The sequence below is a fragment of the Lepidochelys kempii genome, chromosome 21 (assembly GCF_965140285.1).
Source record: "Lepidochelys kempii isolate rLepKem1 chromosome 21, rLepKem1.hap1, whole genome shotgun sequence".
Lineage (NCBI taxonomy): Eukaryota > Metazoa > Chordata > Testudines > Cheloniidae > Lepidochelys > Lepidochelys kempii.
The window spans coordinates 11,293,369-11,320,755 of NC_136400.1; the positions used below are offsets into that span (position 1 = coordinate 11,293,369).

A 27,387-nucleotide genomic window follows, 5' to 3' on the forward strand; every position below is an offset into this window, starting at 1 on the left:
GGAGGAGAAAGCGGGGGGTTGACATGAACTTAATAAAGCTTCTACGTTTACACCTCTTCCCTGCCCTGCCTTAGGGCTTGGTCGCCAAACCAGTAAGGATCTAAGCAGCATCCCTGTGCCTCAGCAATAGGATTGTGCCAGTCAGCTGAACATCCTGTCCCAGACTTCCCAGGAGTTCATTTCTCTTACAGGCCAATGTTAGTATTTCAATCCAGTCAGATCCTCAAGTAGGCGGTAAAGACTCTCTCCCTAGGGGGCTGTCTCCCCTTTTCTGGGCCTGGGCTCAGCCTGAAGGTGTTAAAATTTCTGCTCATTGGTCAGTTACTAAGCGCCTTCCCCGCTCCCATTCATTTTCTATCTAATCTAGAAACTTGCATGGACCTTGTTGGTAGTGTCTGAGCACCTCATTGGTCGATTTATCCTCCCCACGCCCCTGTGAGGTAGGTCTGGATTATTATTATTTTACACGTGGGGGGAGTTGAGGTTTAAGGAGATGAATTGACTTGTCCAAGATCACACAGGAAGCCTCCCAAAAGTAGGGAGTGGTGAATGGACAAAGGCACATGTGCCGCTGGCTTCGAAATCTTCACCGTGGGTATTTCCAGGAGTAGAACCCAGATCTCCTCAATTCCTGTCCAGTGCCTTGCCATGAAACCATTCTTCTTCCCCTAGGACTTGCGTAGTCCTGTTTTTCAGTAGGTCATCTCCGTCTCTGCGGAGGCTGTAAAAGGATGAAGATCTTGCAGGGGGCAGAGCCAGGCACACAGCCTCCTCAGAAACACCCCAATAACTCCACTCATCAGACGGCAGATGCCCCTACCTTTCTCCGTCACCTCTCTTAAGAGTGTGTGTCTGTGTCTGTGTGTGAGCGAGCCTGATGGGAGTTAACAGAAGTCCCTATTGGGTTGAGTTCTCCTGGACTGCACCGGGCTGTGCTGGTGCTGGGGTGAACTGTCCTCTGTATTTAAACCTGCAAATGAGGAGCTGCTTCTTAAACTAGCTGGGGCGGGATTTCTTCCTCTTCCGTGGATGAAAGGTTTTGGGGTAACCCTTAGGTCTCCTAGCTCGTGGCTGAGCTGCTGCAGAGCTGGGACACCTTGGCAATTCCCACTAACGGGTTCTTGGGCCTGTTTTCAAACTGAGCCACAAGCGAAATTTCTCTGCCCTTCGAATGACGTTCGTGTTCCCCCTTTGTGGGTGCATTGAAGCTCCATGCCTAGCAGAGGTTGTCGGCGGAATGCATGCAGCCGCCGCAAGGGCGTTGGGACTCTGGGGAGCATGTGCTGAGGCTAATGGTCTGAGTCTTACCAACCAGGCCAGCTTTAGGGAGCCAGCTAACAGATCAATGTGTTTTACGGTGCTTTGAGCATGTGCAGGCTAAGTGCTAAGTATTATCCAGTCCCAAATCCTGTGTCCAGAGCTGTTGTGCCTCAAATCTGGGGGCAGTGGGCTTGAGAGGGAAGGGAATGCAGAGGCGAGCCCGGTGGACTCATGCCCCCTGTCGAGGGCAGAAAGGTGAGTGTTGTCATCTGGGGGCCGGGGGTTTACGAGGGAAGGGAATGCAGAGGCGAGCCCGGTGGACTCAAGCCCCCTGTCGAGGGCAGAAAGGTGAGTGTTGTCATCTGGGGGCCGGGGGCTTACGAGGGAAGGGAATGCAGCGGCGAGCCCGGTGGACTCATGCCCCCTGTCGAGGGCAGAAAGGTGAGTGTTGTCATCTGGGCAGGAAGATGGCAGGGGAGCACCATGGGGCCTATCCGAGGTGTAGTCAAGTAGGTGGCGCTGCTGCTCCTCCATTCTAATTGCAGGTTTCTGAGGACTGTTGGAGCGAGAGAGTCAGTTTCCTGCAACCGGATCCTCCTCGCTGACAGAGCAGGTTCTGTCATCTGCGCCTCTAGCCATGGACCTACGAGCAGAGCTTTTAAAATCCATCTGGTACGCCTTCACCGCCCTGGATGTGGAGAAAAGTGGCAAGGTGTCCAAATCCCAGCTGAAAGTGAGTACAAAATGAGACCCCACAGCGACAGGGGAGGGGCTGTGAGGTTTCTGAGTCCAGCTCCGCTCTCTGTTTTGCCCTTGGGGGTCACAGACATGTTGAGAGGCACGAGGCAGGGCTGAATGCTGCTTTGCAGCTCAGTGGCCTGCAGCAGGAATAAAAAAACCCCATTGCGCACTCCAGGGTAGCCAGTCCCGTGACTTATCAACAGGCTTGGGCTTTGATTCGCATTCATCCAAGCGAGGGGTTCTTCACAAAAAGATTAGTTAGAAAATGACCCTTTTTGGGGGTGGAAATCTTTGAATTCTGGCTGCTCTACAATGTTTCTCACCCACCTTATCCCCAGGTAAGGAAACCCAAACTCTTTCTTTTTTTTTTTCTTTCTCGCTTTGACATGCACTTGTCTCCTTCCTGTTGCATTTCACTCCCCCCTCCCCCCCGAAAGGAAGAGCATTTTTTAAAAAAACACTTCTTTAGGGTTTTGCCACAAGACATTGTGTTTTTTTTGTTTTTGTTTTTATCCTGATCACCCATAAGCTTCACAAAAGGCTCCTGAGTTATACAGAACCCCACAACCAGCATGCCTCATTTTAAAAAAAATGTTTCTTCTACCTACATTATTCAGCTCAGTAGAAATGATTTGATCATACCCTAACGAGAATTGCGGGATTTCTTCCCCAAGCGGGCACCCCTGTTTTCTTTTAAAAGTTACAGCTAATTTAGACACTGGCCCTGGAATTTGGGTCAGAAGAACTTGTTTGGTCAGAGTTTTTGTAATCTGGAACACAACCTGCAATGTAAGCACCCAAAGGAATGTGAAATATTGCACCCGAAGGAGAAGCCCTGCTTGGCAGTGGCTGCATGTATGTGTGATGAGTTTTGAAATTGCCACAGACTCGTGCATGGAAAGTAACAAACCTTGGGACTCCCTCCTTTCACCTTTTCTCCTCCATGTTAGGGCCAGTTCACCCAACAACTGAATAGCAGGGAAATTACCTTGTTCCTTCAGGATCAGATTCTGCCAAACTCAATGGGAGTTCTGCCTGGGGAAAGGCTGAGAAACGGATGAGGGATTTGGTTCTTTGTGCTGTGATGTTGGCTCTGTGGAGGAATAGTCCAGGCCCAGAATAGCACTATTCCACATGCTTCTAAGAAACAGATCTGACGCTTGGTTAGGTGTGCATTTCACTGATGTGTGTGCACCTTCGGCCTTTGTGAAATCAGTTAAAAGAATATCCAAAAGGAATGTCTGTCTGAGGAAATTGTGGGCCAAGCGATGTTTCCCCGGGACTGCTAGCTCTGGTGAGTATTGCAATAGGGGAGAGGATGAAGAGTAACACGTTCAGTGACGTACCATGATGGCTGCTGCATTGTGATTTCCTTGCATTATTGTGTTGAGACCCGTCAGCATGCCCAGACCCTGTATAGAAAGAGAGATCCAGTCCTTACCTGGCAGAGCAAATGACACAGTAGGGGCAGATCTCTGAAAGTGACTGTTAAAACCTTGTTACCCCACAGATCTGCTCCCTGCATGTCCAGAGATTTATCTCTTTGCTTTAGTGTCAACAATACACTGGTGTTCCTTTGTTACTCCAGTCAGCAGTGCCCAGCTGACATACGTCAGAAAGCAGGAGCTGAGTTCTGCTCAGCCTGCCGCATCGTCTATGGAATTGTTCACCAAGGCCTGGGTCTTCGTGGTTTGTGCATTAGCACCAGCATAAGAACTCGGCAAGCCTAATTCTGCACTGTGCAGCACCAGCGTCTTCGAAGTGGGACTGCAGGGGTGAAGCTGAGGGCAGGATTTGGCCCTGCACTTGGAATTGAAGCCAGATTTATAAAGGTATTTACACACCTAAAGATGCAGATGGGTGCCTAATCATACTTCCAAAAGCTCCTGAGTTAGGCAACTAATTCCCATTGACTTTCAATGGGAGTTAGACACCTAACCTGCTTACGTGCTTTGGCAAGTCCTGTTAGGCACCCACCTGCAGTCCCACTTGGAAGCCTCTGGTGTTGCAAAGTGCAGAATTTGGCTTGCAGGATTCTTACTGCTGGTGCTGATTAGCACAAGCCAGAAAGAGCCCAGCTTGACTCTCGGAGCCCCGAATGAGTATGCAGGGCTGGGCTTTGGAGGGGAAGGAAGAGGACAAAAACCATCTTGTAAACTGGGTAGAGTTGATCTGTGAGAAACAATCATAGAACGCCCATGGTGCCATTTTTCCAGATTTTTCTTGTCAGCGCAGAATCCAGGCTTCCCTCCCCCAGCCTTTGCATCTCAAGCTATTATTCCCGCAAGCTTCAGGAACAGGGTGAGAACATTTGCTGGTCAGGGAGAGCAACAGCCTCTTTGCACTTGCCATTGTGTGTGTGTTGCCATGTGCTGTAAAAGGATGTTTTCATTTTGTCCCGTGCTAGATCTCGCCACTCTGAGAGGGTCAACCTGACCGTAGATGGGGAAGATCAACTCTCCCTTGGTACAAGGTATCCAGCCTCTCCTATAGGCCTAGATTTGTTTCCATCCCACACAAGCCTGCTGCTATCTTGTTGCTGGTTCCTACATGCTAATTACATCAGAAATGCAAAGCCATTAAAGCTGAGGTTAGAGGAAACTCTGCATCGGAGCAGAGATTCTGCCCGTTATCATGAGCTTCCCCTGCTGCTCTGGGGTTGTCTTAGAGCGACACGCCATGGGGAGGTGTATGCAGTTCCTTCAGCCTTGTCTGCTGCTGAAGGAAGGATCTCGTTCCAGGGAAGAAAGGCACCCAACAGCCTTTAAAGCGACTGAAGTGACTAACGTCCCTGATTCAGCCCAGGCACACTCTCTATGGTATGGGTGGATTAGATGAAAGCCAGTGGGAGCCAGGCCCCTAACTCCCTTGCCAATCCCAGCCATTGTTTTTAAAGCAATTGGACAGTGAAATGTAGTAGTCTCTTGTGCTGCTCTCCACCGCCCCAAGGCCTGGCAGCCGGGGATGTGGTAAGCTGTTGGGTTGAGCGTAGTTCTCTTAGCACACGGACATGTTCACGTATCTGTTCAGGAAGGAAGGGTAGTCTTGCGGTTAAGAACTGAGAGTCAAGAGATCTGGGTTCTGTTCCTAGTGCGGATATGGAGCAGGTACCATCTTGGACAAGGCAGAGAAAAGGACCCTCAATCTCCAGATCTGTACAAGTGGGGAGGGGGTATAATTTCCTGTCTTTGGCTGGAGGCTAAGTGAATGTTTGCAAAGTGCTCTGAGATCCTCAGCTAGAGTGGTGGTGTGGGTGTGGGGTAAGGACCTAGACAAGATGGAAGGCACCCCGGCGGTCCAAGGTGTTATGCTGTATGTTCCTGTTGCCCTGATGCATGCAATTCTGGTAAACTTTTCTGGCCTCCTAAAGCCAGTGGCCCAGGGAGAGGAGAAAAGAAATGTGGTACCTGAGAATTTAAATGGTTCAAGTTTATAAAGGGGCTTTCAGCTATTCTGAAACCCTTGTAGACCACAGGAAAGGAGCTGGGGGATCGCAAAGGTAGCCCGGCTTTATAAGATGGGAAGGCAGAGAGACCATGGGGATTAAAGGCTCATTCATAATACCTAGCTCTTACAACAGTGGATCTCAAAGTGCGTCACAATGATGTGTCAGTGTTACTATGCCCATTTTACAAGTGGGGAAACTGAGGAATGGAGCAGGGAAGTGACTTGCCCAAGGTCACCCAGCACAGGCCAGTGGCAGAGCCAGGAATAGAGCCCAGGTCTCTTGAGTCCCAGTCCAGGGCTCTGTCCACTCGGCTGCAATGGGACAATAGGGGCCTGGTTTTCAGAAGTGCTGAGCACCAATAGGTCCCGTTAGCTTTGGTTGGAGTTCTGGGCGTGCATCGCTTCTGAAAATCAGGCCCCAAGTCAGTGGCTCCACGAGGCATTTGAAGAAAATTCTCTACCATGCACTAAGCCAGGTCAGGTCCATAAATTGGCTTGGTGTGATTTTGTATTGAAATGCTCACTGACCCCTCCTGGAAAAAGAAACGAATGCAGGATAATTCTGCTTTGATTCAGTCAGCTTCCTCTATTGCACTCCCTACAAAGCACTGGCTTGGAAATGGGATCTTTCTGGCTTTGGGGTTCGTTTCCTCCATATGGTCAGGTTTCTCTGCCCATCCCTAGGACTCTGGTCATATCTTTTTGGGCCTCCTCCTAAGAGATGCTGGACACCTTCAACCCTTATCAACTTCAGCTGTGCCACAAATTGGTAGTTTAGAGATGGGGAAACTGAGCCACGAGGGCTGGGATTTTCAAAGTAGCGTTAGGAGGTTGGGTGACCATTCCTTTCGGCTCCTTTGATAAGCCCAGCCAGAGAGATTAAAGCCTGACCCACAGCCACACAGTCTGTCTTCACTGCACAGGTGAAGCCGTGGCTCCTTAATTGGGGGTTGCCCCAATCCCCCACTCACAGAAATCTCTCACCTGAGTTAAGTGGTGATTTTAACCCGGGCTAGTTAGCCCAGCGTGGGGTGAGTGTTAGACCCCACGTTCCACTTAGACTCAGACTGGCCGCCTGCCCACTTTGCAGTGAGGACACAGGCTAAATCACTGAAATGCTGATATTCCTCCAGTGCCTTCCCACAATTCCTCCCATGTGCCCAGAGTGACGGATGAGTTCTCCCACAACCCACTGCACAGGAATCACAGAGCGGCTCAGCTTACTGCTGCGCATGTCCTGGCGAGAGACACAGGGGAGGGGAGGGCCAGTGAGGATAAGGTAACTCGGGTGTGGTTTGCAGTTGGCGGTTCACACCCAGGGGAGGCTAGCCAAGGTGCTCAGACCCCAGCGCGGACCAGCTGCACTAGCTCTGCAGTGAAGACAGAGTTCCACCGGTTTAGCTAAAGGTGTGGGGTTTTGTTTTGTTTTTTAAAATGGATTTAGTTAAACCAGTGCAAAAATCTGTTCAAACCAGTGCAAAAATCTCAATTCAAAACACCTGGCTTTTTTCAGTTGAGTTTGCATTGGTCAATTTACAGGTACAAGCTGAACCTACACAAGGGAGGCAGAGAGGGAAGGTTGTTCCAATTTAACTCAGACCTGATCTCTACCCCATTTTTATACCTGCTGTGTCGGTTATGGGATTGCAATTTTACTGATATGCCGCTATAACTTTTGTGTGGGCTTAGTTATATGGGTATAAAGGTGCCTAATCCCAGTATACTCCATTCCCCTCCCAAACAGATATTCGCTATACACATTTATACCAATATACCTGCATCTGTCCAAACAAGGTTGTCCCACTTTGACTGTACCAGTAGAGCTAAAGCAGTACAATTTTTGTGTGTAGACAAGACCTCAGTCAGATTGTCAACTCTGTGGAGCAGAGTCTCTTTGTTCTGTGTTTGTACCACGCCTAGCGCAATGGGGTCCTGGTCCGTGACTGGGGTTCTTTGGCATTCCCGCAATACAAATAAGAAATACGTTTAGCTTAACTGGTACAACTTGTGAGTGTGTCCAAGAGTTTAAAAAAAAAAAAAAAGTCCTGCAGTGAATCAGTGACAGAACCAGGAAGAGAAATAATTTTCTGACTCTCTAAGCTGACTCTCTAAGCTTTTGCCAGCAATCTATAAGGGCTAGAGAGGAGGGAAAGCAGAGAATAGGGGATACAGCCTGAGCTTTGTTTCTCAACAAGCTGCTCTTCAGAGTTTTTCAAGAGGCTCATTAATATCGCTCTTTGTCAAGATAAGCTTGGGGAAGGACAATAGGCGATTCTTGATGTCGGCAAAGGCATTCAGTACAGCTCCACATTCTGGTATGGTGGAGAAATGTGGTCTAGCTGCAACTCCTACAAGAAGGATGGAAAAAATGGTGCCTAAGGACCGTGTGTCGTTGTTAATCATGTGGTGCTGAGGTGGTAAAAGGTTAGCCGGCGGAGTTCCACAAAAGAGCTGCACCAAGAACTTGAAAAGGGAAGTGCAACAGTTGGCTTGGCTGGCAGTACAGAACTGGGAAAGGGCAGCAAGCCTTTTGAGAGATGGAATGAACGCATCTCGGAGAATTAGAGAAGTGGACTGAAATGTGTAATGACAGCAGGGCAGATTGGCCTATAGAGGGAAGAAGGAATGCGATGCAGAAGTGTAGAGTGGGCAGTGGGGGGGTGAATTACGAGTGTAGGTTTCTCTGTTGCTTTTCAGCCTGAAGGATCAAAGCACTTGACAAATTGGCACCCGCAGGGATCACAAATGCAGCCATCTCTGGAGCGAGATCCGCAAGTCTTGTGGGACAAAGCCCATGTCAATTTCATGGGGGGTGGGGGATAAGTCTGCCCACAGCAGAATGAGCGAGAGGAAACTCTAAGGGGAACCTTGACATGTTTCCTGCCTTCTGTGTGGCGTTTTCCTGTATAAGGAACAATCTGGAACGTAGTTCCTTTTACATTTGCTTCTCTGCTGGGGACTTAGATTGCACTGTGGGCAGATATGGTGCCTGGCTGCTTTGTGAAGGGGGCACAGTTATAATAGATGGTGAAGCAGCAGCAGGAGAAGCTGTGTATCGTAGGTAGGTGCTGGTTTGGCAGTGTATGGTCTTGGCCTGCTTTGTGATGCTCAGAAAGGCGTTGGGAAAGGCCCAGCCTTAGGAAGAGGGGGGCTCATCCCGTGCTGGGGATGAAATAGAGATGGACAGGGCTTGAGAGAGCATCCGGGCAGCTCTCCAGAGAGCTGCTGGCCCATTTGACCACACCGCAACCGTTAGCCCCTTCCCAGAGTTCTGTTCCTACGGCGGGCAGAATGCGTCCTTTGCGGGCTTGCTGCTGGCGTTGTCTGGGGAGGCATCGTCCACCTGTGGCGCAGTGCCAGGGAAAAGCCTTACCCCCTCAAACCAAGCTGGTAGCACTTGGCTTTTTTAAAGAGAGAAGCTCCAAGTTGCCCGGTTAGGAAATTGGTATGTTGGCATCCCTGCTGTGATGTGAGGAGATTCAGCAGTCCCAGCCAGCTACATGGAGGAGGAGGAGGAGGATCGCATAAGTCCTTTTGCCAACATAGCTCCTTTCCCCTGATGATCTCAAGATGCTTTGCAAACATGCGCTCACTGAGCCTGACAGCTCCTCCATGTACAAGGAATTAACCTCATTTTGCTAGTGGGAAACCCAGGCACAGAGCAGTGAAGTGATTTACTCCAGGATCACACACCAAGTCAGTGGCAAAGTCAGGAATAAAACTCAGAACCTTTGGCTTGGGCTTTATAACCACTAGGCAACAGTCCCTCCCTCTGGGCTATACCGCTTGAATCTCCCAGCCCCAGTCCTGCCAGTTTGGCAACATTGTGTCACCTTTTAACATGCAAGGCCAGCCTCCGGCTTGGAGGGTCATTCCAAAGCCCAGGATTGCCCCAGGCATGGACAACAAGGGAGAAGAAAAGGAGCTGTCATTCTCGGTTGGCATTAACTATTCCACCCCCCGGCTCAAACCAGCGCCTGTTGCAGCTTGTGCATTTTGTGCCACCCACAGACGGCCAATTGTAATTCTACTTTCAGCTTAGTAAAAGGAGGCCAGCCTGCTGCAGATAAGGGATGTGGTTACGCTGGCAAGCAGTCTGCATTTCTATTGCCTGTGCATAAGAACGCCCAGACTGGGTCAGACCAATGGTCCACCTAGCCCAGTATCCTGTCTTCCGACAGTGGCCAATGCCAGGTGCTCCAGAGGGAGTGAACAGAACAGATAATCATCAAGTGATCCATCCCATGTCGTCCATTCCCAGCTTCTGGCAAACAGAGGCTAGGGACACCCAGAGCATGGGGTTGCATCCCTGCTACTCTTGGCTAATAGCCATTGATGGACCTATCCTCTAGGAATTTATCTAGTTCTTTTTTGAACCCTGTTATAGTTTTGGCCATCACAACATCCCCTGGCAAGGAGTTCCACAGGTTGACGGTGCGTTGTGTGAAGAAGAACTGTGCAGAGGCGGGTGACCAGGGCAGTGGCATCAGAGGATCCTCTTTTTACAACTGGGGCCCGAATAAAGGGCTGTGCGAAGGTGGGGGCAGAGGATGGGAGACCTTGGGAGGCTGGACTGGATGTAGAGCCCGTCCCATGAAAGTGGCAGTAGGGGGAAAGATGATGGGCAGTGCCGGTTACTGCGTCTCATGCAAAGACTGGGAGCACCAGTGGAGCAGTAGGGGATGTCCAGGTAATGAAGAAGGAAGCGATCTCTGATACGGCCATGCCGCTGCTCTGAATCCTGCCTGGCTGGGTGGGAGCCCGTTGGATGGCTGTTGAGGGGTCGAGGTCAAATAGGGTTAACGAGTTTTGGTCCGTTTTGCTGTGTCTACGTCACACACAGCACCGCACGATTCCGGCCTGTGTGGGCAGCCTCTCTGTAGGTATTGAAGGAACTCCAGGCCCCCAGGTGCCAAAGGTGGCCCTGCAGTGTTAGTGCCAGGCTGGTGTGGTCGAGGAGGCATCTGTTGAACAGGAAGGGGAGCCGGTTTGTTCTGTGTCACAGTCCAGATTTTGCCTGGAGGGAAGATTTTCCAAAGCAGAGCAGTGTAGAATATTGACGGATTTAAGGCCTGATCCTCCACTGGCCACTTTGCTCTGCCAGTGTAAAATGGCTTTAAAGTGAGGATAAATGTGATTTGTGCCAGAGTAGTGTCAAGTGGCCTTGGTGTGAACAAGCATCAGGCCCTTATCCCTCTGTGATAACAGAGGGGGGATTTGTTCGTTAAAAAATTCCTAAACTAGCACCTGTATGTCAGTGGGAACGCAGAGCAGGGGTCTGCGGTAGCGGTTAGAACAGTGAGCTGGGAATCAGGAGGGATTTTATCCCCAGCTTTGCCACTGACTCGCACTGGGACCTTGGGCAAGTCCCTTTGCCTCTCTGTCGCAACTTACCCCTGCGTGTAAGTGGGGTTAGTGATACTGACCCACTTGGCAGGAGTATGAGAGATGTCATGAATTAAGGGTTGTGAAGCATTTTTGAGATCCACCCAGATAAACAGGCGGGCATTAAAGTCAGTCTTAGCCAGTTGGGAATTAGCATGTGTCTTAAGGTTGGAGGTGGGCAACGCCGTGCCCCGGAATAGAGCGAGCTCCGTGAGTGAAGACACTGAGGTTTGATAGCAAGGTCTCTGATTACGATCTGTATCGATCCTGTCTGCACTACAAGAGTAGCCACACGTCACTCCCAAACTCCTGTACATGCCGCTCCTGGGCTGGATTCTGTGGGGGCTGGTCAGGAATTTGGAGTGGCTGTTCCCAGAACAGTACTGCGTGTGCTTGGACCGGAAACAAAGGAGGAACGAACCCTGGGACGTCTCTAGTTGCTAAGCTAGTCCAGTAAGCAGCCAGTCTTCTAGGGCAGTGCTTCTCAAGCTATCTGATGTGGGGGACCGGCAGATTTTTTTTTTCCAATGCGTGTGCAGACCGGCAGCTGAGTGCCGGTCCGCGGACCACCACTTTGAGTAGCACTGTTCTAGGGGACTGGACGAGCGAAGCCGCTGCCATGTGCGGGACTGAACGATTTTGTTCGTCCCAGCCCATCACGTAGTGCCATAGGAGGCAGACGTCCTGACAGCCCTATTCGCAAAGGGGGAAAGCTGAGTGGCTAGAATTGTATTGTTTCAGAGTAGCAGCCGTGTTAGTCTGTATTCACAAAAAGAACAGGAGTACTTGTGGCACCTTAGAGACTAACCAATTTATTTGAGCCTAAGCTTTCGTGAACTACAGCTCACTTCATCGGATGCATTCAGTGGAAAATACAGTGGGGAGATTTATATACACAGAGGACACGAAACAATGGGTGTTACCGTACACACTGTAAGGAGAGTGATCACTTAAGATGAGCTAATACCAGCAGGAGAGCCCAGGGGCAGCTTTTGTAGTGATAATCAAGGTGGGCCATTTCCAGCAGTTGACAAGAACGTCTGAGGAACAGTGGGGGGGTAGGGGAATAAACATGGGGAAATAGTTTTACTTTGTGTAATGACCCATCCACTCCCAGTCTCTATTCAAGCCTAAGTTAATTGTATCCAATTTGCAAATTAATTCCAATTCAGCAGTCTCTCGTTGGAGTCTGTTTTTGAAGTCTTTTTGTTGTAATATTGCAACTTTTAGGTCTGTAATCGAGTGACCAGAGAGATTGAAGTGTTCTCCGACTGGTTTATGAATGTTATAATTCTTGACGTCTGATTTGTGTCCATTTATTTTTTTACGTAGAGACTGTCCGGTTTGACCAATGTACATGGCAGAGGGGCATTGCTGGCACATGATGGCATATATCACATTGGTGGATGTGCAGGTGAACGAGCCTCTGATAGTGTGGCTGATGTTATTAGGCCCTGTGATGGTGTCCCCTGAATAGATTTGTGGACACAGTTGGCAATGGGCTTTGTTGCAAGGATAGGTTCCTGGGTTAGTGGTTCTGTTGTGTGGTGTGTGGTTGCTGGTGAGTATTTGCTTCAGGTTGGGGGGCTGTCTGTAAGCGAGGACTGGCCTGTCTCCCAAGATTTGTGAGAGTGTTGGGTCGTCCTTTAGGATAGGTTGTAGATCCTTGATGATGCGTTGGAGAGGTTTTAGTTGGGGGCTGAAGGTGACGGCTAGTGGCGTTCTGTTATTTTGTTTGTTGGGCCTGTCCTGTAGTAGGTGACTTCTGGGTACTCTTCTGGCTCTGTCAATCTGTTTCTTCACTTCAGCAGGTGGGTATTGTAGTTGTAAGAATGCTTGATAGAGATCTTGTAGGTGTTTGTCTCTGTCTGAGGGGTTGGAGCAAATGCAGTTGTATCGTAGAGCTTGGCTGTAGACAATAGATCGTATGGTGTGATCTGGGTGAAAGCTGGAGGCATGTAGGTAGGAATAGAGGTCAGTAGGTTTCCGGTATAGGGTGGTGGTTATGTGACCATCGCTTATTAGCACCGTAGTGTCCAGGAAGTGGATCTCTTGTGTGGACTGGTCCAGGCTGAGGTTGATGGTGGAATGGAAATTGTTGAAATCATGGTGGAATTCCTCAAGGGCTTCTTTTCCATGGGTCCAGATGATGAAGATGTCATCAATGTAGCGCAAGTAGAGTAGGGGCATTAGGGGACGAGAGCTGAGGAAGCGTTGTTCTAAGTCAGCCATAAAAATGTTGGCATACTGTGGGGCCATGTGGGTACCCATAGCAGTGCTGCTGGTGTGAAGGTATACATTGTCCCCAAATGTAAAATAGTTATGGGTAAGGACAAAGTCACAAAGTTCAGCCACCAGGTTAGCCGTGACATTATCGGGGATAGTGTTCTTGACGGCTTGTAGTCCATCTTTGTGTGGAATGTTGGTGTAAAGGGCTTCTACATCCATAGTGGCCAGGATGGTGTTTTCAGGAAGATCACCGATGGCTTGTAGTTTCCTCAGAAAGTCAGTGGTGTCTCGAAGATAGCTGGGAGTGCTGGTAGCGTAGAATTGTATTAGCATTCCAGGAAGTCACAGCATCAATGAGGTTTTGTGAAGTAAGAAGATGAGAAGGCAGATAAAATATGGGGAGAGGGTATGTGAGGGTCTATGGGGTAGGTGATATAAAGAGACTTGGTTGGAAAATTGTCTTTGTTCTCCTACGGAAAATTTGGATGAAAACAAAAAATCATTGTCAAAATTTTCTGTGGATTGCAGGCACTTTTCATGAAGAATTTTTATAATACGTTTTCAGGGACTATAATACTGTTACAGCAGGAGTCTGCAGATGGTGCTGTTACACGTAGTCTTTCAAGTTTTTCTTAGTGTGCGAGCAGTGTTCAGTCTTGGAAGAAAAGCTATGTTGTTGTTTTATGATGCAGGTTCTTTGGAGATGCTGTTGCAAACAGCTGGGGAGTTTTCTGGATGCCTTGATGTACTAAATTCTTAGGGCAGAGTAGCTTCCTGGGAATCAGGCTTTGGTATTTAGGCTGAGATGTCAGAAAGAGGGGATTACCCGTGTACTGTGTGACCACTTTTGTGCCAGTTCTGGTGTATAGAGTGTAAATAAAACCATTCAGGCTAAGAAACTAGCCAGATTAGGCATGAATAATTTTCTTTTTCAAGGGGAAACTGACCTTCATGGCCCTGACATCTACCATAGCAGAGGGACTATAGGGAGATATAATTGGTGATCAATAGGTCTTCGATCGATAGGTGTCAATAGGTTTATTTAGTCTATAACTTGAACAACTCCAACTTGAACAAATTCTCTTGCGCATTAACCAGTCCCGGGTTAGATAGAGAGCAGGGAGGGGAATGATTTATATCCAAGGGATTTATGCCCCATCTACAGGGCCTAGTTTCCTGCCCCTGTTAGTGTTTTCCTGCCAGGGGAGGGGTGTTCATGGAGCAATTCCTTGGGCGTGCTGATGCTGAACTGCCAAAGACTTGAGTAACTGGTGACTGCACAGCTAGAGTTTGGACACTCCTCTGGGCAGGAGTCCAGCTACAAACATCCGTGACTGTCAGAGAGGCTCTTCAGGTTGGATATGACTTTTTGCATCACCATAGAGACGGGGACGAGGCTTGGCTAGAAACATAGGAGCCTTGCTCAGGGAGCGGGGAGGAAGCTCCCAGGACCTGTCACGTGTAGCTTGCGGTTTGATGGAGGGTTCTGATAAACCACTTAAATGCAGCTGGGGAGGGGAAGAAACATGGGGAACCGAGTGAGCTGCTCTTGGGGGTGGGAGCCGTCCCAGCAATTTTGGGGTGGGTTTGAGCCTTCGGGTGCTGCAACTTGTACATCCCAGTGAAGGACAACGGAGACCAGGGTCCATGGAGCAGTGACACCCCAGACTCTGCGCTTGGTTCTATCCTGCCATTACAACTTCCCATCTTGTTAGTTATCGCATCGTCCTTCCCACAAACACCCAGAGATACTTTACAGGCCTAGGTGCATAGACACCATGCAGGGCACATGCAAGCAGAGGTATCCATGCCCAGTAACCCAGTGTGCACTCTACCACACTCTTGTCCTGTCTCTCCAGGTTCTTATCTGTTAGGCTTGGCACCCATCATGGCAGTCTCCCAGCTCTAAAACTGATGATCAGTGAGGATTCCTTGCCTTTTTCCAGCTCCTTTCGTCTGCAGGCTTCACACTACTTTCTGGGCATTAGTGAATTTAGCCTCCTAACACACCTGGGGTTGGTAAGAGGTTTTGCTTCCACCACCACCATCAAAATGCAGCTAGCTCTAGGGTGGAGGTGGCAGCTCTTTAACAGCACACAGCAACATAGCCAAGTAGTTTAGCACAGGCGGGGGAAGGGGGAATCTTTAGGAAGCCAGGATCTCATTACCCAAACTGGGAGTTAGTTAGGACAAGGGGGCTCATGCATTTTTTTTTTTTTCCACTCCTGATCTGAGCTAAGTGCTGTGCCAGGTACTTGTAATATATAATCCTAGGCAGCAGCATAATGCTTGTAGCTGTCACACATACACTGTGCTTAAAAGCTGGGTGGAGTCAATATGTTACTGAGAATTTGATTGGTCAAGAAAGGCTTCAAATGCTGAGCACCCCGTGTAACCTCAGACTGATAATTTATTAAACAAGAGCCAATTTGAAAGTGAAATGCCACCCACTGTGCCCAGCCAGCTGTGCTTTCCAAGAGTGAGCAGTGCTCCTGTGGTTAGAAAGGGGGACTGTATGGTTCAGGGGACTGGTAAATGGGAAAGCATGTTCAAATCTAGTGGACAGGGCACCAGGCTGGGAGTCTGGAGACCTGGACTCTGCCACTGACCTTCTCTGTGACCTTGGGCAAATCACTTGCCTGCTCTGTGCCTCAGTTTCCCTTCACCCTTTGTCTTGTCTGTTTTCATTGTAAACTCTTTGGGGTGGTCTCTTCCTGGGTGTGTGTACAGCACCTAGCAGAACGGGGTCCTGCTCTCAGTCAGGGTCTCTGGGAGCGACTGTACTGTGAAACAGGGTCACTGCTTCTCCCTCCATGTTGCCTATGGTGTATCCACCAGCCCTAGTACTCCTTAACCTCCTCGGTGACTATCTCAGCAGACAGGCCATGGATGCCCTGGATCACAGAGGCGAATGCCCATGTTTGCAGATAGGCAAGCAGCCACCCCGTCCTTGCCAAAAGGGCCAGGTGCAGTGTAGGTGGGACGCCCTTCCACAGCATTCTCACCCAGCTGTCTCAGACAGTCATGAGGTCTCAGACCAGTCTGCATTAAGCATGTGCTTTGTTCTTTCCTGGCTGCTTTCTCTAACTCTTTTTTTCCCTGCATGCTCACCCTTTAAAGGCATATTTGAATATTAGTAATGGCTTATAAATATTACTATTGGGTATATTCCTACCCCCCCAGTGTCTATCCACATTCCCCTCCCCTAGCGCCTTTCACGTGAGTATCTCAAAGCGCTTCATGCACAGCCATTAATTTAGCCTCAAGAGCTTCCTAGGAGGCAGGCAAATAAATACAATCCCCATTGCATGGATGGGGAAACTGAGGCAGAGTGGTGAAGGGATTTCCCCAAGATTCCACAATGTGAGTCACCGGTGGACTGGGAACCAGTTCTCCTCACTCCATGGTCTTCAGTTTCCTTCCTTTGGTGGAATGACGGGCGGAGTTGTTCTGCCAGCATCTCAACCTGCAGCTCGAGGGACTAAGGGCCTGATTTGTAAAGGTATTTAGGCACCCAGTGGGATTTCCAAAAGCATTCAAACCAATGGGGGTTAGGCTCACAGGCCCTTCAGAAACTCCCAAAGTCACCTAAATACCTTTACAGATCTGGCCTTAAGTAACTAAGCCAGCCCCTCTCAGTATATCAACATCTGACGCTGCCCCCATGGCCGGAAATGTCCCCTCCCACCCCAGCACTGCTCTGCAGACTGAGTCAGCTTAGGGTCTGGGCTCTTGTGCAGCACTTGAACCTCAGCTCTTCTGCCTCCTAGGCAGGGCTGCTGGAACCTGAGCAGCCCTGACCAATGCTTCTGTGCATCCACTTTGCAAACCGTTTGGCAAACAAACCCACCCGTGCTCTCCCCACCGACTGCAGGCGGGGCTAGACCAGTGGGGAGACTCTCACAGGAAACTGAGTCCCATGGAGTTAATTTACTCAGGGGCACTAACTGAGGCCCCATTGGGGAACTGTGCATCAAAGGTCTGTGTTCGGAGGTCATCTGTCCCTTTCTCTTACTCTCTGCTGCTGTCCCTGTCGTCAGGCTGGCTAACAACCTTGGTTAATATCCAAGGCCCTTAGCCCTTCCATGCAGCCTGCCTCATACTGCACACACTGTGCATGTCCCAGAACGTCAGACAAAGATATCAGGGAGTTGTCTGTAGGCGGCATGTGATTGTCTAAAATGCCTCTGTTCCCCACAAAAGAGCCTGTGACTGACACTCATCCTGTAGCTCAGTTGAGTATGGTTCTTTCTGAAGGTTTGAAATTCGGAATCTGAGCAGCTTTGGTTAGTTTTGATTGGAGGCCTAGGTCACATGGTACGTTTCTCTGCCCTGATTGGTTGAGATCAATTTTTTTTTGCCTCGGAATATGATTTGTGGTGCAGATAGCGTCGGTTGTGAATTGGAAATTCTCCAGTTCACCGTTTCTGCACGTATTCCTGCCAGTAAATGTGATTGTTGGAATGCTCACAGAAAACAAACAGATGCAAATGGACCCAAACCAGTGAACTGTTTTATATGAGTTAACATCCACAGAATATATTTTGAGGCATTCACCTACGTTTGCTGCAAAGTCTGTCTGCCTAGGCATTGCTAACATGCCCATCACTATAGCATCTAGGCAGCGTATACCAAATTAAGAGTAACAGTATTATGATCCAGCCTTTCCCATCCCTCTGATTATTATTATTATTTGTGTTATTGTAGCACCGAGAGAGTCTTAGTGATAGACCAGGATCCCACTGTGGTAGGTGCAAGCGCAGAACCTCATCAAAGTATCTCTGAAGAGCATATTTCCCCCCGTCCTTCAGAATTGCTAAAATCAAATTTCAAAATAAAAACTCTCGAGGAAGGAACTCCGGGTCCCCCATTTCAAACGACACCCATCAAACATCACTATCAATATGCTTAGTGTATTTTCTGGGACAAGTTCTAAGCCACTCCAGCCAAGTGCAGCTGAGTGTCAGTTTGTTTGCTCTATGGTTCTGCGCCTCCATCCTTCGCTACAGTGATGAAAATGTGATTCACTTTAAATGGGGAAATAAACGATGAGATGCCACAGATCTTCCCTCTGCTCCTTGCAGCCTATACTTACCTTTGGAATGTGGGAGTTTATCCCAGGCTAAACTGGGATACTTTTGGGGAATCCGTTGTTAAACAATTAGCATATCACTGACTTCTTGTTGGTATATGAGGATGCTCAGATGAAACAGACACTTGTGTTCACAGCAGGTAAACAGAAGTTAGATAAAATTATCAATACTCGTGCTGGTAAGTTGCAATGTAACACGACTTTACCTCTTACCATGCAGAACAAAAACGCAAAAGAACTAAAAACAGAGAGAGAAAGCAGGCTGCTCCCTAAGGCAGCGATGTCCAATTCATTCTACTTTGTTCTAGGCTGGTTCTTACCAGACTGTCTGTGATTGTACACGGCTCTAGAGCCCCTTAGCCTGCAAATCAGGAAACGTCCCACTCTTAAAGTGATAACTTGCAGTTCCAACACATCCCCGATTCACCACAGCACTCAGTCACACCTGGATAGCTAGGTTGGTGTCTGCATGTCACTGTTCATAGGTGCCTATGGAGTGCTGTAGGCTCGTTGTTGTTAACTAGTGCTGTGCCAGGAAGCTGTGGAGTGCATCTGTTTTTTCTTCCTCTGCCAGGTGCTCTCTCACAACCTGTACACGGTGCTTCATATCCCCCATGACCCGGTGGCGCTGGAGGAGCATTTCCGGGATGATGATGACGGACCGGTATCGAGCCAGGGCTACATGCCTTACCTCAACAAATACATCCTGGATAAGGTAAGCTCCTTCACTTTCTCCTTGCCCTGTCTGCTTGGTTGCTGGTGGAATTTCATTCTTCTCCTTTCTCTTCACCAAGGCCAGTCATCCCTTTAGAGCACCCCCATCTGTGGACTTAGATGCCTTTTCCTTAAGAAAGGACCATTTGCCTGGGATTTAGGAGTCAGTGTGTCTAACTTAGCCAACGCCCTGGCAGTTGAACCGGGCACCTCCAGAGCTAAAAACATGAGCTGTTAACAGCTTGAGCTAAAGCTTCCTACATGAGGCTGTAACAGATTCATATCCTCAGAGGATCGGACGCAGAAGGGGACCTGTAACACACACTTGCTGGTGGGTTACACTGAGAGGGAGGACAACCAGAGGCCTTAATTGACCCTGCGTTGCATCTTGTCATCATTGAGATGTGGGTAAGATAAAATGCTACCCAGTCAGAACTCCCCGCTCACCCTGCCGGTGGCCTTCTGTAGCTGCTTTGCACAGGTGTGTGTGTGTCCACCCTGTGCGAGGCCTTTACGCCTGCTTGCCTGGGGGAGGGAGAGTTCAAAAGACAGATAAAGGCTGAACGTTATGAGTTGCATTGGCAGCTCTTTGCAAACAAAGTCACCCCTTCCGCTCTGCCAGCCCTCCCTGCATACTGTGAGTCAATGTTTCCAGAAGGGGCAGCGTAGCTCTGACAGACAAGACACCCAGCAGTGGAAAACCCGACAGGAAAGCTCAGTCCTTTCTCCTTTAGTAGGAATTTTTTTCACCCCATTTGGTGGTTTATCAGGGCAGGCGAAAATAGAAGTCGGCATCGCAAGGGACAGGTATTTGGGGTTTTCTTGTATCTCAAAGGCATCTTTGTTTCTTAAACTGAAACATTGTGGCTTGTTGCTCTGTGGGCTGCTTCCTCTGGGCATGTGCAGAAGGAAAAGTTACTAGCAACTTTATTCCACTGTGCTCTTTAAAGAAGGGGGCCCCTAGTCTAGTGCTGGAACACATCCCCTTCTTGCCCCGTGATTTCTGAATAGCCAGACTGCCCTGCCCTCGATGGCTCCACCAGCTGGTGGAGTAGGTTTCTGCTCATGGTGGGTCAGAGCAGAATCGGGGGCGCAGGGGTTCAGTGTGCCAGTGTGAGGTGGTTGGACTACCACCTGTGACCGTGTGCGCTTCACCCCTGGCACAGGGTGTCTCGCCTTTCATGGGGGTGCCTCCCTATTGCCCTAGGTTGTGCCTTGGCCCGTTCAGAGCTGCAGCTAATAAAAGAAGCCACGGTTCTTGTTTGTGCAATGCATAGCCCCATGTCTCAGCATCTCACCCTAGGTAATCCACACAGCAAAGCATGTTGCTGGAGCTGAGGGGGTGGCATAGCAGTCAAAGCCTCTGGTATTAAATGCCCCTCCTCTGCACTGTAGTCAGCTGTCCATCTGCAGAGTTCTTAGCCCAAGACTTGGGGATCTCCTGGGTAGTAACTCTAAGCAGTACAGGCTGTTAGTCCGTCAGGGAGCAAGAGAGAGCCACAGGCTCTGGCTATGTCCAGCAGCTCCAGTAAAGGATCTTGTTTATATTAATTACAGCTAAACCTTGTTCCTTGCCTCTGCCCTGCTATAGACTCCAGAGAATCACAGGTTGGAATCCTGACTGGGCCAGCCCAGCCCATTGAGTTTAGATAAATTGAGTTTCTTGTGGGTGGGTCTTTCAGAGGAGACATTTCAAAACCCAGCTCTTGTCTGCGTGGCCACGAAAAATATGAGAGGGCATTTTGATAAGAGTGAGTGGTTTACCCTGGTATTTACAGCCAAAAAGTTTCCCTCCCACCCTGCCCCTGGGCAGTGTGTTGTTTGGATGCTGCCCCACACCCCAGCAGTGGCTGCATTTCACTGAGGGTGGCTGTGCGCAGTTTGTAAAGTACCTTCTGGATGAAAAGTACTATAGAGCTGTGAGATGTGACTGAGCCATTATAGTCACTGTCACGGTATCCCCTGTGTGTCACGGAGTTCTGAAATAATCACTGACACACTGAACCGACCAGCTGTGAAAGCCCCCCCACGGTCATGTCCAGGTCCATGTGCTCAAGGGCTAGGCCAGGCGCTGTAGTGCCTGGCAGCTGTTGAAACATCACACATCTTTAGGGTGACCAGATGTCCCAAGTTTATAGGGACAGTCCCCATATTTGGAGCTTTTTCTTGTCATCACCAATTACCCCCCACCCCCATCCCGATTTTTCACATTTGCCATCTGGTCACCCTACGCATCTTGGATAGAGTTCGGGACTGGGACATAGGAGATCTGGGCTCTATTTGTGGCTCTGCTACTGCCCGGCTGGGTGACCTGGGATGAATCACGTCCCCGCTCTGTAAAAGTTTCCCCATCTGTAAAAGGGGGGTGCTGATCCCAACCCTACTGCATAAAGAGCTTTGAGACCCAAGAATGGAAATGACTCTCTAAATGCCAGGTATTGTTTATTATCTATCTTATGCTGCCTTCTGCTACTTGGGTGCAATGGCAGAATTGCCAGGTCTGTCTGAGAGGGGGAGGATCATGCCTGGCTGACTTACAAGGTAGGTATCGTGACATGATGCCCTAGGTACTCCATTGCTGGGTGCATTAGTAAGAGACCGACAGGCAGCAATTCTGTATCAGAGTCCGTACTGCTCTGCCCTCTGGGTTCATGTTAGAGTGCTCTAGGACTAGAGCAGGGGCCTGGGAATTAGGACTCCTGACTTCTAGCCCCAGCTCTACTGGTGACATGCTGTGAGATCTTGGGCACATCACTTCCCCTCCCCATGCCTCACTTTCTCCAGGTGTCAAATGGGGGTAACGATGCTCCCCTACTTCCCGGGGGTGACAAGCAGCTTTGGGACTGTGGAGTGCTTTGCACTCCTGAGATGACAGGCACCATAGCAGGCTGTTACATTATTCCCAGTGCTTTGTAATGTCACGGCATCGCCTTCACTGGCTCCCGGGATGTGTTTGCAGGTGGAGGAAGGGGCTTTTGTCAAGGAGGATTTTGATGAGCTCTGCTGGACATTGACGGCAAAGAAGAATTACAAGCCCGACCGGAATGGGAACAGTGTCGTGTCCCATAAGGATGCCTTCAAGCTCTGGTGTCTCTTTAACTTCCTCTCTGAAGACAAATACCCTCTTGTCATGGTCCCAGATGAGGTAGGAGCTCCTTGTCTTGTCGTTTCACTCGCAGTCAGTTCCCCAGCTTCCCCCTCACTGAGAAAAGCTCTGGCCAAGTGCAAGAGACTTTTATTGGACTGACAAATAACACAGTGAGCCAATACGGTCTAGTGACGTGTCGTTCATTTGTCTACCTTGCAACATTACAGCCAGGAATAGTGCTACAGGTTGGTAGAGGAAAGCGCAAGGTTTTCCCTGCAGCATCACCAGTTCAATTCCAGCCTAGATCAGTGCTGACCAAGTAATTTGCCGGCTCTTAGCCGGCCTGTGTGGAATTAGTTTATTTCACCTCAGACAAGTCTCAGTGGGGCCAGAGATCACATCTCAAACTCCCATCCCCACACTGAATTGAGAACAAGTGCCAGCTTTGTTGGCCGTCCCAGCGGTGAGGCTAAGGGCTGAATGGATCGTGGAGACTGAATTCCCTTCTTGGGCTTAGAGGAGGGTCCCTCCAGGGCTTCTGCAACTGGGCAGACCGGGGTGAAGGATTGTGCTCTGCTTGTCCCGTGGATAAACAGAGGACTTTGGTGCAGGTTTAACGAAGCCCACACAGCTGCTGTAGAAAGGAGGGGTGACTAGGTGACAGCCGAAGGGAAGGAAGAGGGGTGAAGCTGTTGCAAGCAGTGGTATGAGAAACGCTCTCTAGGCTGATCTGTTTCGTTACCTGGCCACCGTCCCCCTTACATGTGAGAACTGGCTATAACGGCTTGCAGAGCCAGAAGAGAGGTGGGTCAGAATTGTGTGTCCAAGAGGAAGGGAAGTAGCTGAGGCAGAGAGCAGCCCGTTCTGCCGGTGAAGCTGCAGAACAAGCTCGCGGGAGCCAGCCGTCGTTCCCCAGGGGACTGCTCCGTAGCGAAGGTCCTCGCCTGCGGCACGGATAGCCGGATGGCGTGGAAAGGGTGCGAGGAGACAGTGTTCTATCGTATGATTTGCTGCCCTGGGCGTTCCACTCAGCTGGCCCTGCCTCCATCATGGAGGGCAGGCATTTTCAACCCCTCTTTGCAGGGAAAGGCCTGGGGAGAGCCATGTCTGATGCTTGCTATCCACTCCAGCTGGCTTTCATGGTGCGGATGCAGCTGTAGCAGAGAGGGTGAGGGTACAGGGCTCACGTTGCACCTGCCTGATCAGCCAGCACCATGTGCTGGAGCTGCGTGAGCGGCAAAAGCTGTCCGTTGAAAACACGAAAGCCCAAAAGCTGCACTTTTAGTTAGCTTCGAGCCCCCGGGTTTGTCATGGGGATGTAAACGGAGCTGAGCCAGGGACTCCCACCTGGGATTGCCATTGTGCACCTTCAGGAGCTGGCTGAGTGGGAGCCAGCTGCTGGTGCGGACATGCACTCGCACCCTGCAGGGCCCTCCCTAAGGCTGCCCCCCCTTTCCAAAACGAACGTGGAACAATAAGCCTCTCACAGCCCACCTAAACCCACACAACCCCATAAGCTCAGGGTGCTATCAGGGGAACGTTGCTGATCATTTCACTTCCCTAATGAGTAGCTTTATGTGCGTGGTTTTGTCAATAGAATCTCCTGCACCGCATGACGTAGTTGGACCACTGCATGCTGGGATGTGGTGCCCGTGAGCGGCTGCGGAGCGGCGGAGTCCGTGTTTTAGCCAGCGGGAAAGGCTCTGACCACCCCAGATATGCAAGTGCATGCCGCAGGGTTAATTAAAAGAGAGGAATCCCAGCCACTCAGCCAAAGCGGCTAATCATAATCTCTAAATTCCACTAGGCACATGGGAAGAAAGGGAGGGTTTTTATGGTCTCCCGAGGCAGAACTAAAGTCCCCATTAGGTGGTTTGCAAATCCACAGTCTCGGGCGGGGAAAATAAACCCATTGCCCCTGGCTCCAGAGCTGGTCAGCAATAAGGTGATGGTCTGGGCCTGGCCTTGCCCGTCTGACTGACGGGCTGGTGAGGATGGCCTCTGTCATGCCCCCATGCTGGGCGCTCTCTGCTCCTACCCCGCGGCGGCTGCTCTTGCTCCATCTCCCCTTTAGATCAGCAAAAACCGGAGCTGTGCGCATGTATACACAGCAACCGCACTTCCTGTTCCCCAAGAGAGGCATTTCCTGTTCCACAGACCTTGACACACTGAATCATCTTTCTGTTTGAGTGGCGCTGCCGGGGGGCTGGGCATTCGCCTGCTTCTTATAAAGGGGGCAGAATATTGGGGCTTTTTCCTTCTCCTCTGAGTTAGGCTGTTGTGGGGGGGGGACATCCAATCCAGGGGACAGAGTCGGCACTATCCCTTGCGCTGGGTTACACCACAATTAAACCACAATGACTGCAGCAGGGTTGCATGGATGTCAAACTCAACCCTTCACATCTGGGCTCTGGCTCAGCTCTTGGGAGATGAGAGGTGGCCGAAACCCTCAGTTAAAATAACCAAACAAAAACCAAAACTTTCTGATGGGTTTTTTTTCTTATTTTTTTTAATTTCAAGGTGATTTCCTGACATTTTGACCCACTTTCTGGGAGACCATCTCTCCCCCATCTTACAGTAATTTGCTGTGATCTCAACAGCAGCCAGAAAGGGGCCCAGAAATCCCCAGCTAAGACTGAGATTACAGCACTGGTATGAGACACCTGCCTCGTGCCCTAGCTCTAGCACATTTGAGGTTGTTATCCAGCCCCAGTGACGGATTCTGCAGAATCTAAACTTTTTTTTAAAAAAGAAGTTTCTAGTTTTTACGGTTGCAAAAAACACTTCCCAAAAGCAAACTGGCTGTAGACAATGCAACTCTATCTTCCTGAGTCTGCATGCAGCCTGAAACAGCCAGATCTGAGCAGTGTGAGCTTCACCCAGTCATCTGCAATTGTGTGTTTACCCTGAAACCTAATGATGGAAATGGAATTTAAAATATTTTAAGTGTATCACTGTGATTGTCAGCAGTTGTGTGTGTGTGTGTTGGGCAATCGCTACGTGAGTGAGGGGCAGAAATAGCAACTTGATTCTTTCCTACTCGACAAAACTGAGTGCAGTAGTAACTGTACTAAGTAAAATCATAGACCAAGACTTTCAAAACTGATCACTGATTTTTGGTTGTTTTGGGGTGGGCTACTAATGACTGGGGGGGAGTCTCAGGTGGAAATGTGGATTTCCCTACTTCTTTTCAGTGAACATGGGGATTCCCCCAGGTCCCTGGGGTGGAGTTGGGGGTGCCCCCAGCTCTCTGGAAGTTTGGGGGTGAAAGTAGTGTCCATGGGGTGAAATACGGTTGCTTCCAGGGTCTCCGGGTGTTCTGGGGTGGCCCCATGTCTCTGGTGGTCCCCAGGTGGAAATGGCTCTTGCTTTGCCCCCCAACCCCACCTGCAGGTGGAGTACCTGCTGAAGAAGGTCTGCACCTCCATGAACGTGGAGCTGAACTGCTGCGAGCTGGATGACTACCTCTCGCAGGATCCCCAGCACCAGAACGGCATGACGGTCTGGCAATTCCTGGACCTGGTGAACTCAGGGAAACTCCTGCGGGGGATCGAGCGGGAGGCCGTCAGCATGGCCGTTGAAGAGGTGTACCAGGAGGTCATTGAGGACATGCTCAAACAGGCAAGGAGCTAGCAGGGACCCTGGGAGACGAGCTACTGGGAGAGAAGCTCGGGCTGGGTTCTGATCCCCACCAGAAATGGGCTGCACCATGTAACCTTGTCACTGAGCCCAGGGGCTGTGGGGACCTGCCCATCTCGGGGCAAAGCCACGCCCTTTCCTCTCACCCCAGGAACAATCTTTCACCCCTCCCCAGTTCCATATGGACAAGGTCATAGGGCTATTCCGAGACAACCCTACCTGCTGAGTTCATGGGGAGGGGTGAGTTTAGAGCCCTGGACAGGGGGGCTGAGCCTCCCTCCTGCCCCAGTCCTTCCTGGGAAGCTCGTGGGAACTACATGTGCAAAGGGCTCCCCGAGACAGCAGCCACCCCGAGGCAGCCAGGTGATGAGTCTGCCAGGAGCGTCTGGGCACGAGGCAGTCTCTCAGCCCTTCTTATTAGCTACCAGGCCAGTTCTGAACCTAAAATATTTTGCTAAACTGAACACAGACCCTTGCTGGCAGCCAGCATCTCTGATTGTTTGTTGTGACAGCGTTGCCTAGCAGTGCTTAGAGCAAGGAACAGCAGAGTCAAGGCTGCTGGGTCCCATTCCCGTTGTGTAATCCTGGCCAAGTCACCCAATGTAGCCCTGGCCAAGCCAAGCTGCCTCAGTTTACACATCTGCAGGTTGGAGACTGCTTTCGCCTGTCTTGTGGGAGCACAGCGAGAGCCTTGAATAGAAGGTGCTGGAGAAGGGAAAGTGTCCTGTGTGTCTTAAACCTGATCCCAAAGCCCTCTGAGCGATAAAGCGCTTGTGTGTCTGGTTGGCTGTGCCTGTCCATGCTTATAACCGAGTGTGTAGCCAGCTAGCGGCTCAAGCCGTGGCTTGTGGCCATGCCCGCCATGGCTGATGTGCAGTTGGTAATGTGGCTGGGCTGTTGGCTGACGCCTGTTTCTGTAACCAGTTTGGCACACTGTGGATAGGACCTGTGCTAGTCAAACTGGTTTGGCAGGTCCTTCTTGCTCCCAGCAAGCTGTGTGCAGGATCACACTGTGGGGCACATTGCTCCATGCATGTCTGCTGGGCACCCCGTCCCCTCCTGAGGCAATACGGGACAGGGGCCAGCAGATTTCCCAGCGTGCACCAATACGCACACCGGTAGGAAGCACGGTAGCTGCGGATGCACCGAAATGGTTCTGATAGCTGGGTGGGAGCCAGGTGCAAACCCCCCCTTGGACTCATAGCGCAGGGGCTCTCTGGCACGGCCCCTGGTTTGAGATCCCAACTCTGTCTGGGTGCAGGGCTACCTCTGGAAGAAGGGCCAGCTGAGGCGGAACTGGTCCGAGCGATGGTTCACACTAAAGCCCAGTGCCCTCTCCTACTACATGAGTGAGGAGCGGAAGGAGAAGAAAGGCAGCATTGCCTTGGACAAACATTGCTGCGTGGAGGTAACTGTGCCAGGGTCCGGTGGAGAGAGGCTGAGCTGGGCCATCGGTGCAATAACAGTTCCCCCCTGTCTCCCGCACGTGTGCGTGCACCCCAGGTGCTACTGGTCCAGTGGGTGATAGACCCCAGGCAGTGCCTGTGGAAAGAGAGCCGGGGACATACGGTCAGACTGATTTCACCTCCGGTCAGACTGATTTCACTTCCGTTAACACAAGAGCCGCAGGGCAGCTCAAGGCTAGAAAGGCTCCCCAGATGCCATGGTGATGGACGGTGTTCAAGAACCAGAACCAACCGGATTTTCACAGGCTAGGGCACAAGGGTGGCTGCTGTGTACGTCTCCACTCAGCACGCTGCAAAAAACCGGTGTGTTCTTAGCTTGGGTTAAA

General features: G+C 50.3%; 1 protein-coding gene across 3 annotated transcripts in view; it reads left to right on the plus strand.

Moving 5' to 3' along the window:
- The first annotated feature begins 36 nt into the window (after nt 1-36).
- The window catches only part of DEF6 (DEF6 guanine nucleotide exchange factor), a 35,673-nt gene continuing 8,322 nt past the window's right edge, over nt 37-27,387 (plus strand). Inside the window, exons 1-6 of one of the 3 annotated variants that reach the window (XM_073320285.1) lie at nt 1,904-1,993; nt 4,409-4,474; nt 18,729-18,869; nt 21,828-22,013; nt 25,350-25,577; nt 26,857-27,003. In XM_073320285.1, coding sequence (XP_073176386.1) covers nt 18,837-18,869; nt 21,828-22,013; nt 25,350-25,577; nt 26,857-27,003 — 594 coding nt within the window. In that variant the 5' untranslated portion in view covers nt 1,904-1,993; nt 4,409-4,474; nt 18,729-18,836. Of the gene's footprint in view, nt 1,994-3,592; nt 3,834-4,408; nt 4,475-18,728; nt 18,870-21,827; nt 22,014-25,349; nt 25,578-26,856; nt 27,004-27,387 lie in introns of those variants that run through there. The other 2 variants (XM_073320286.2, XM_073320284.2) reach the window with 2 other exon arrangements.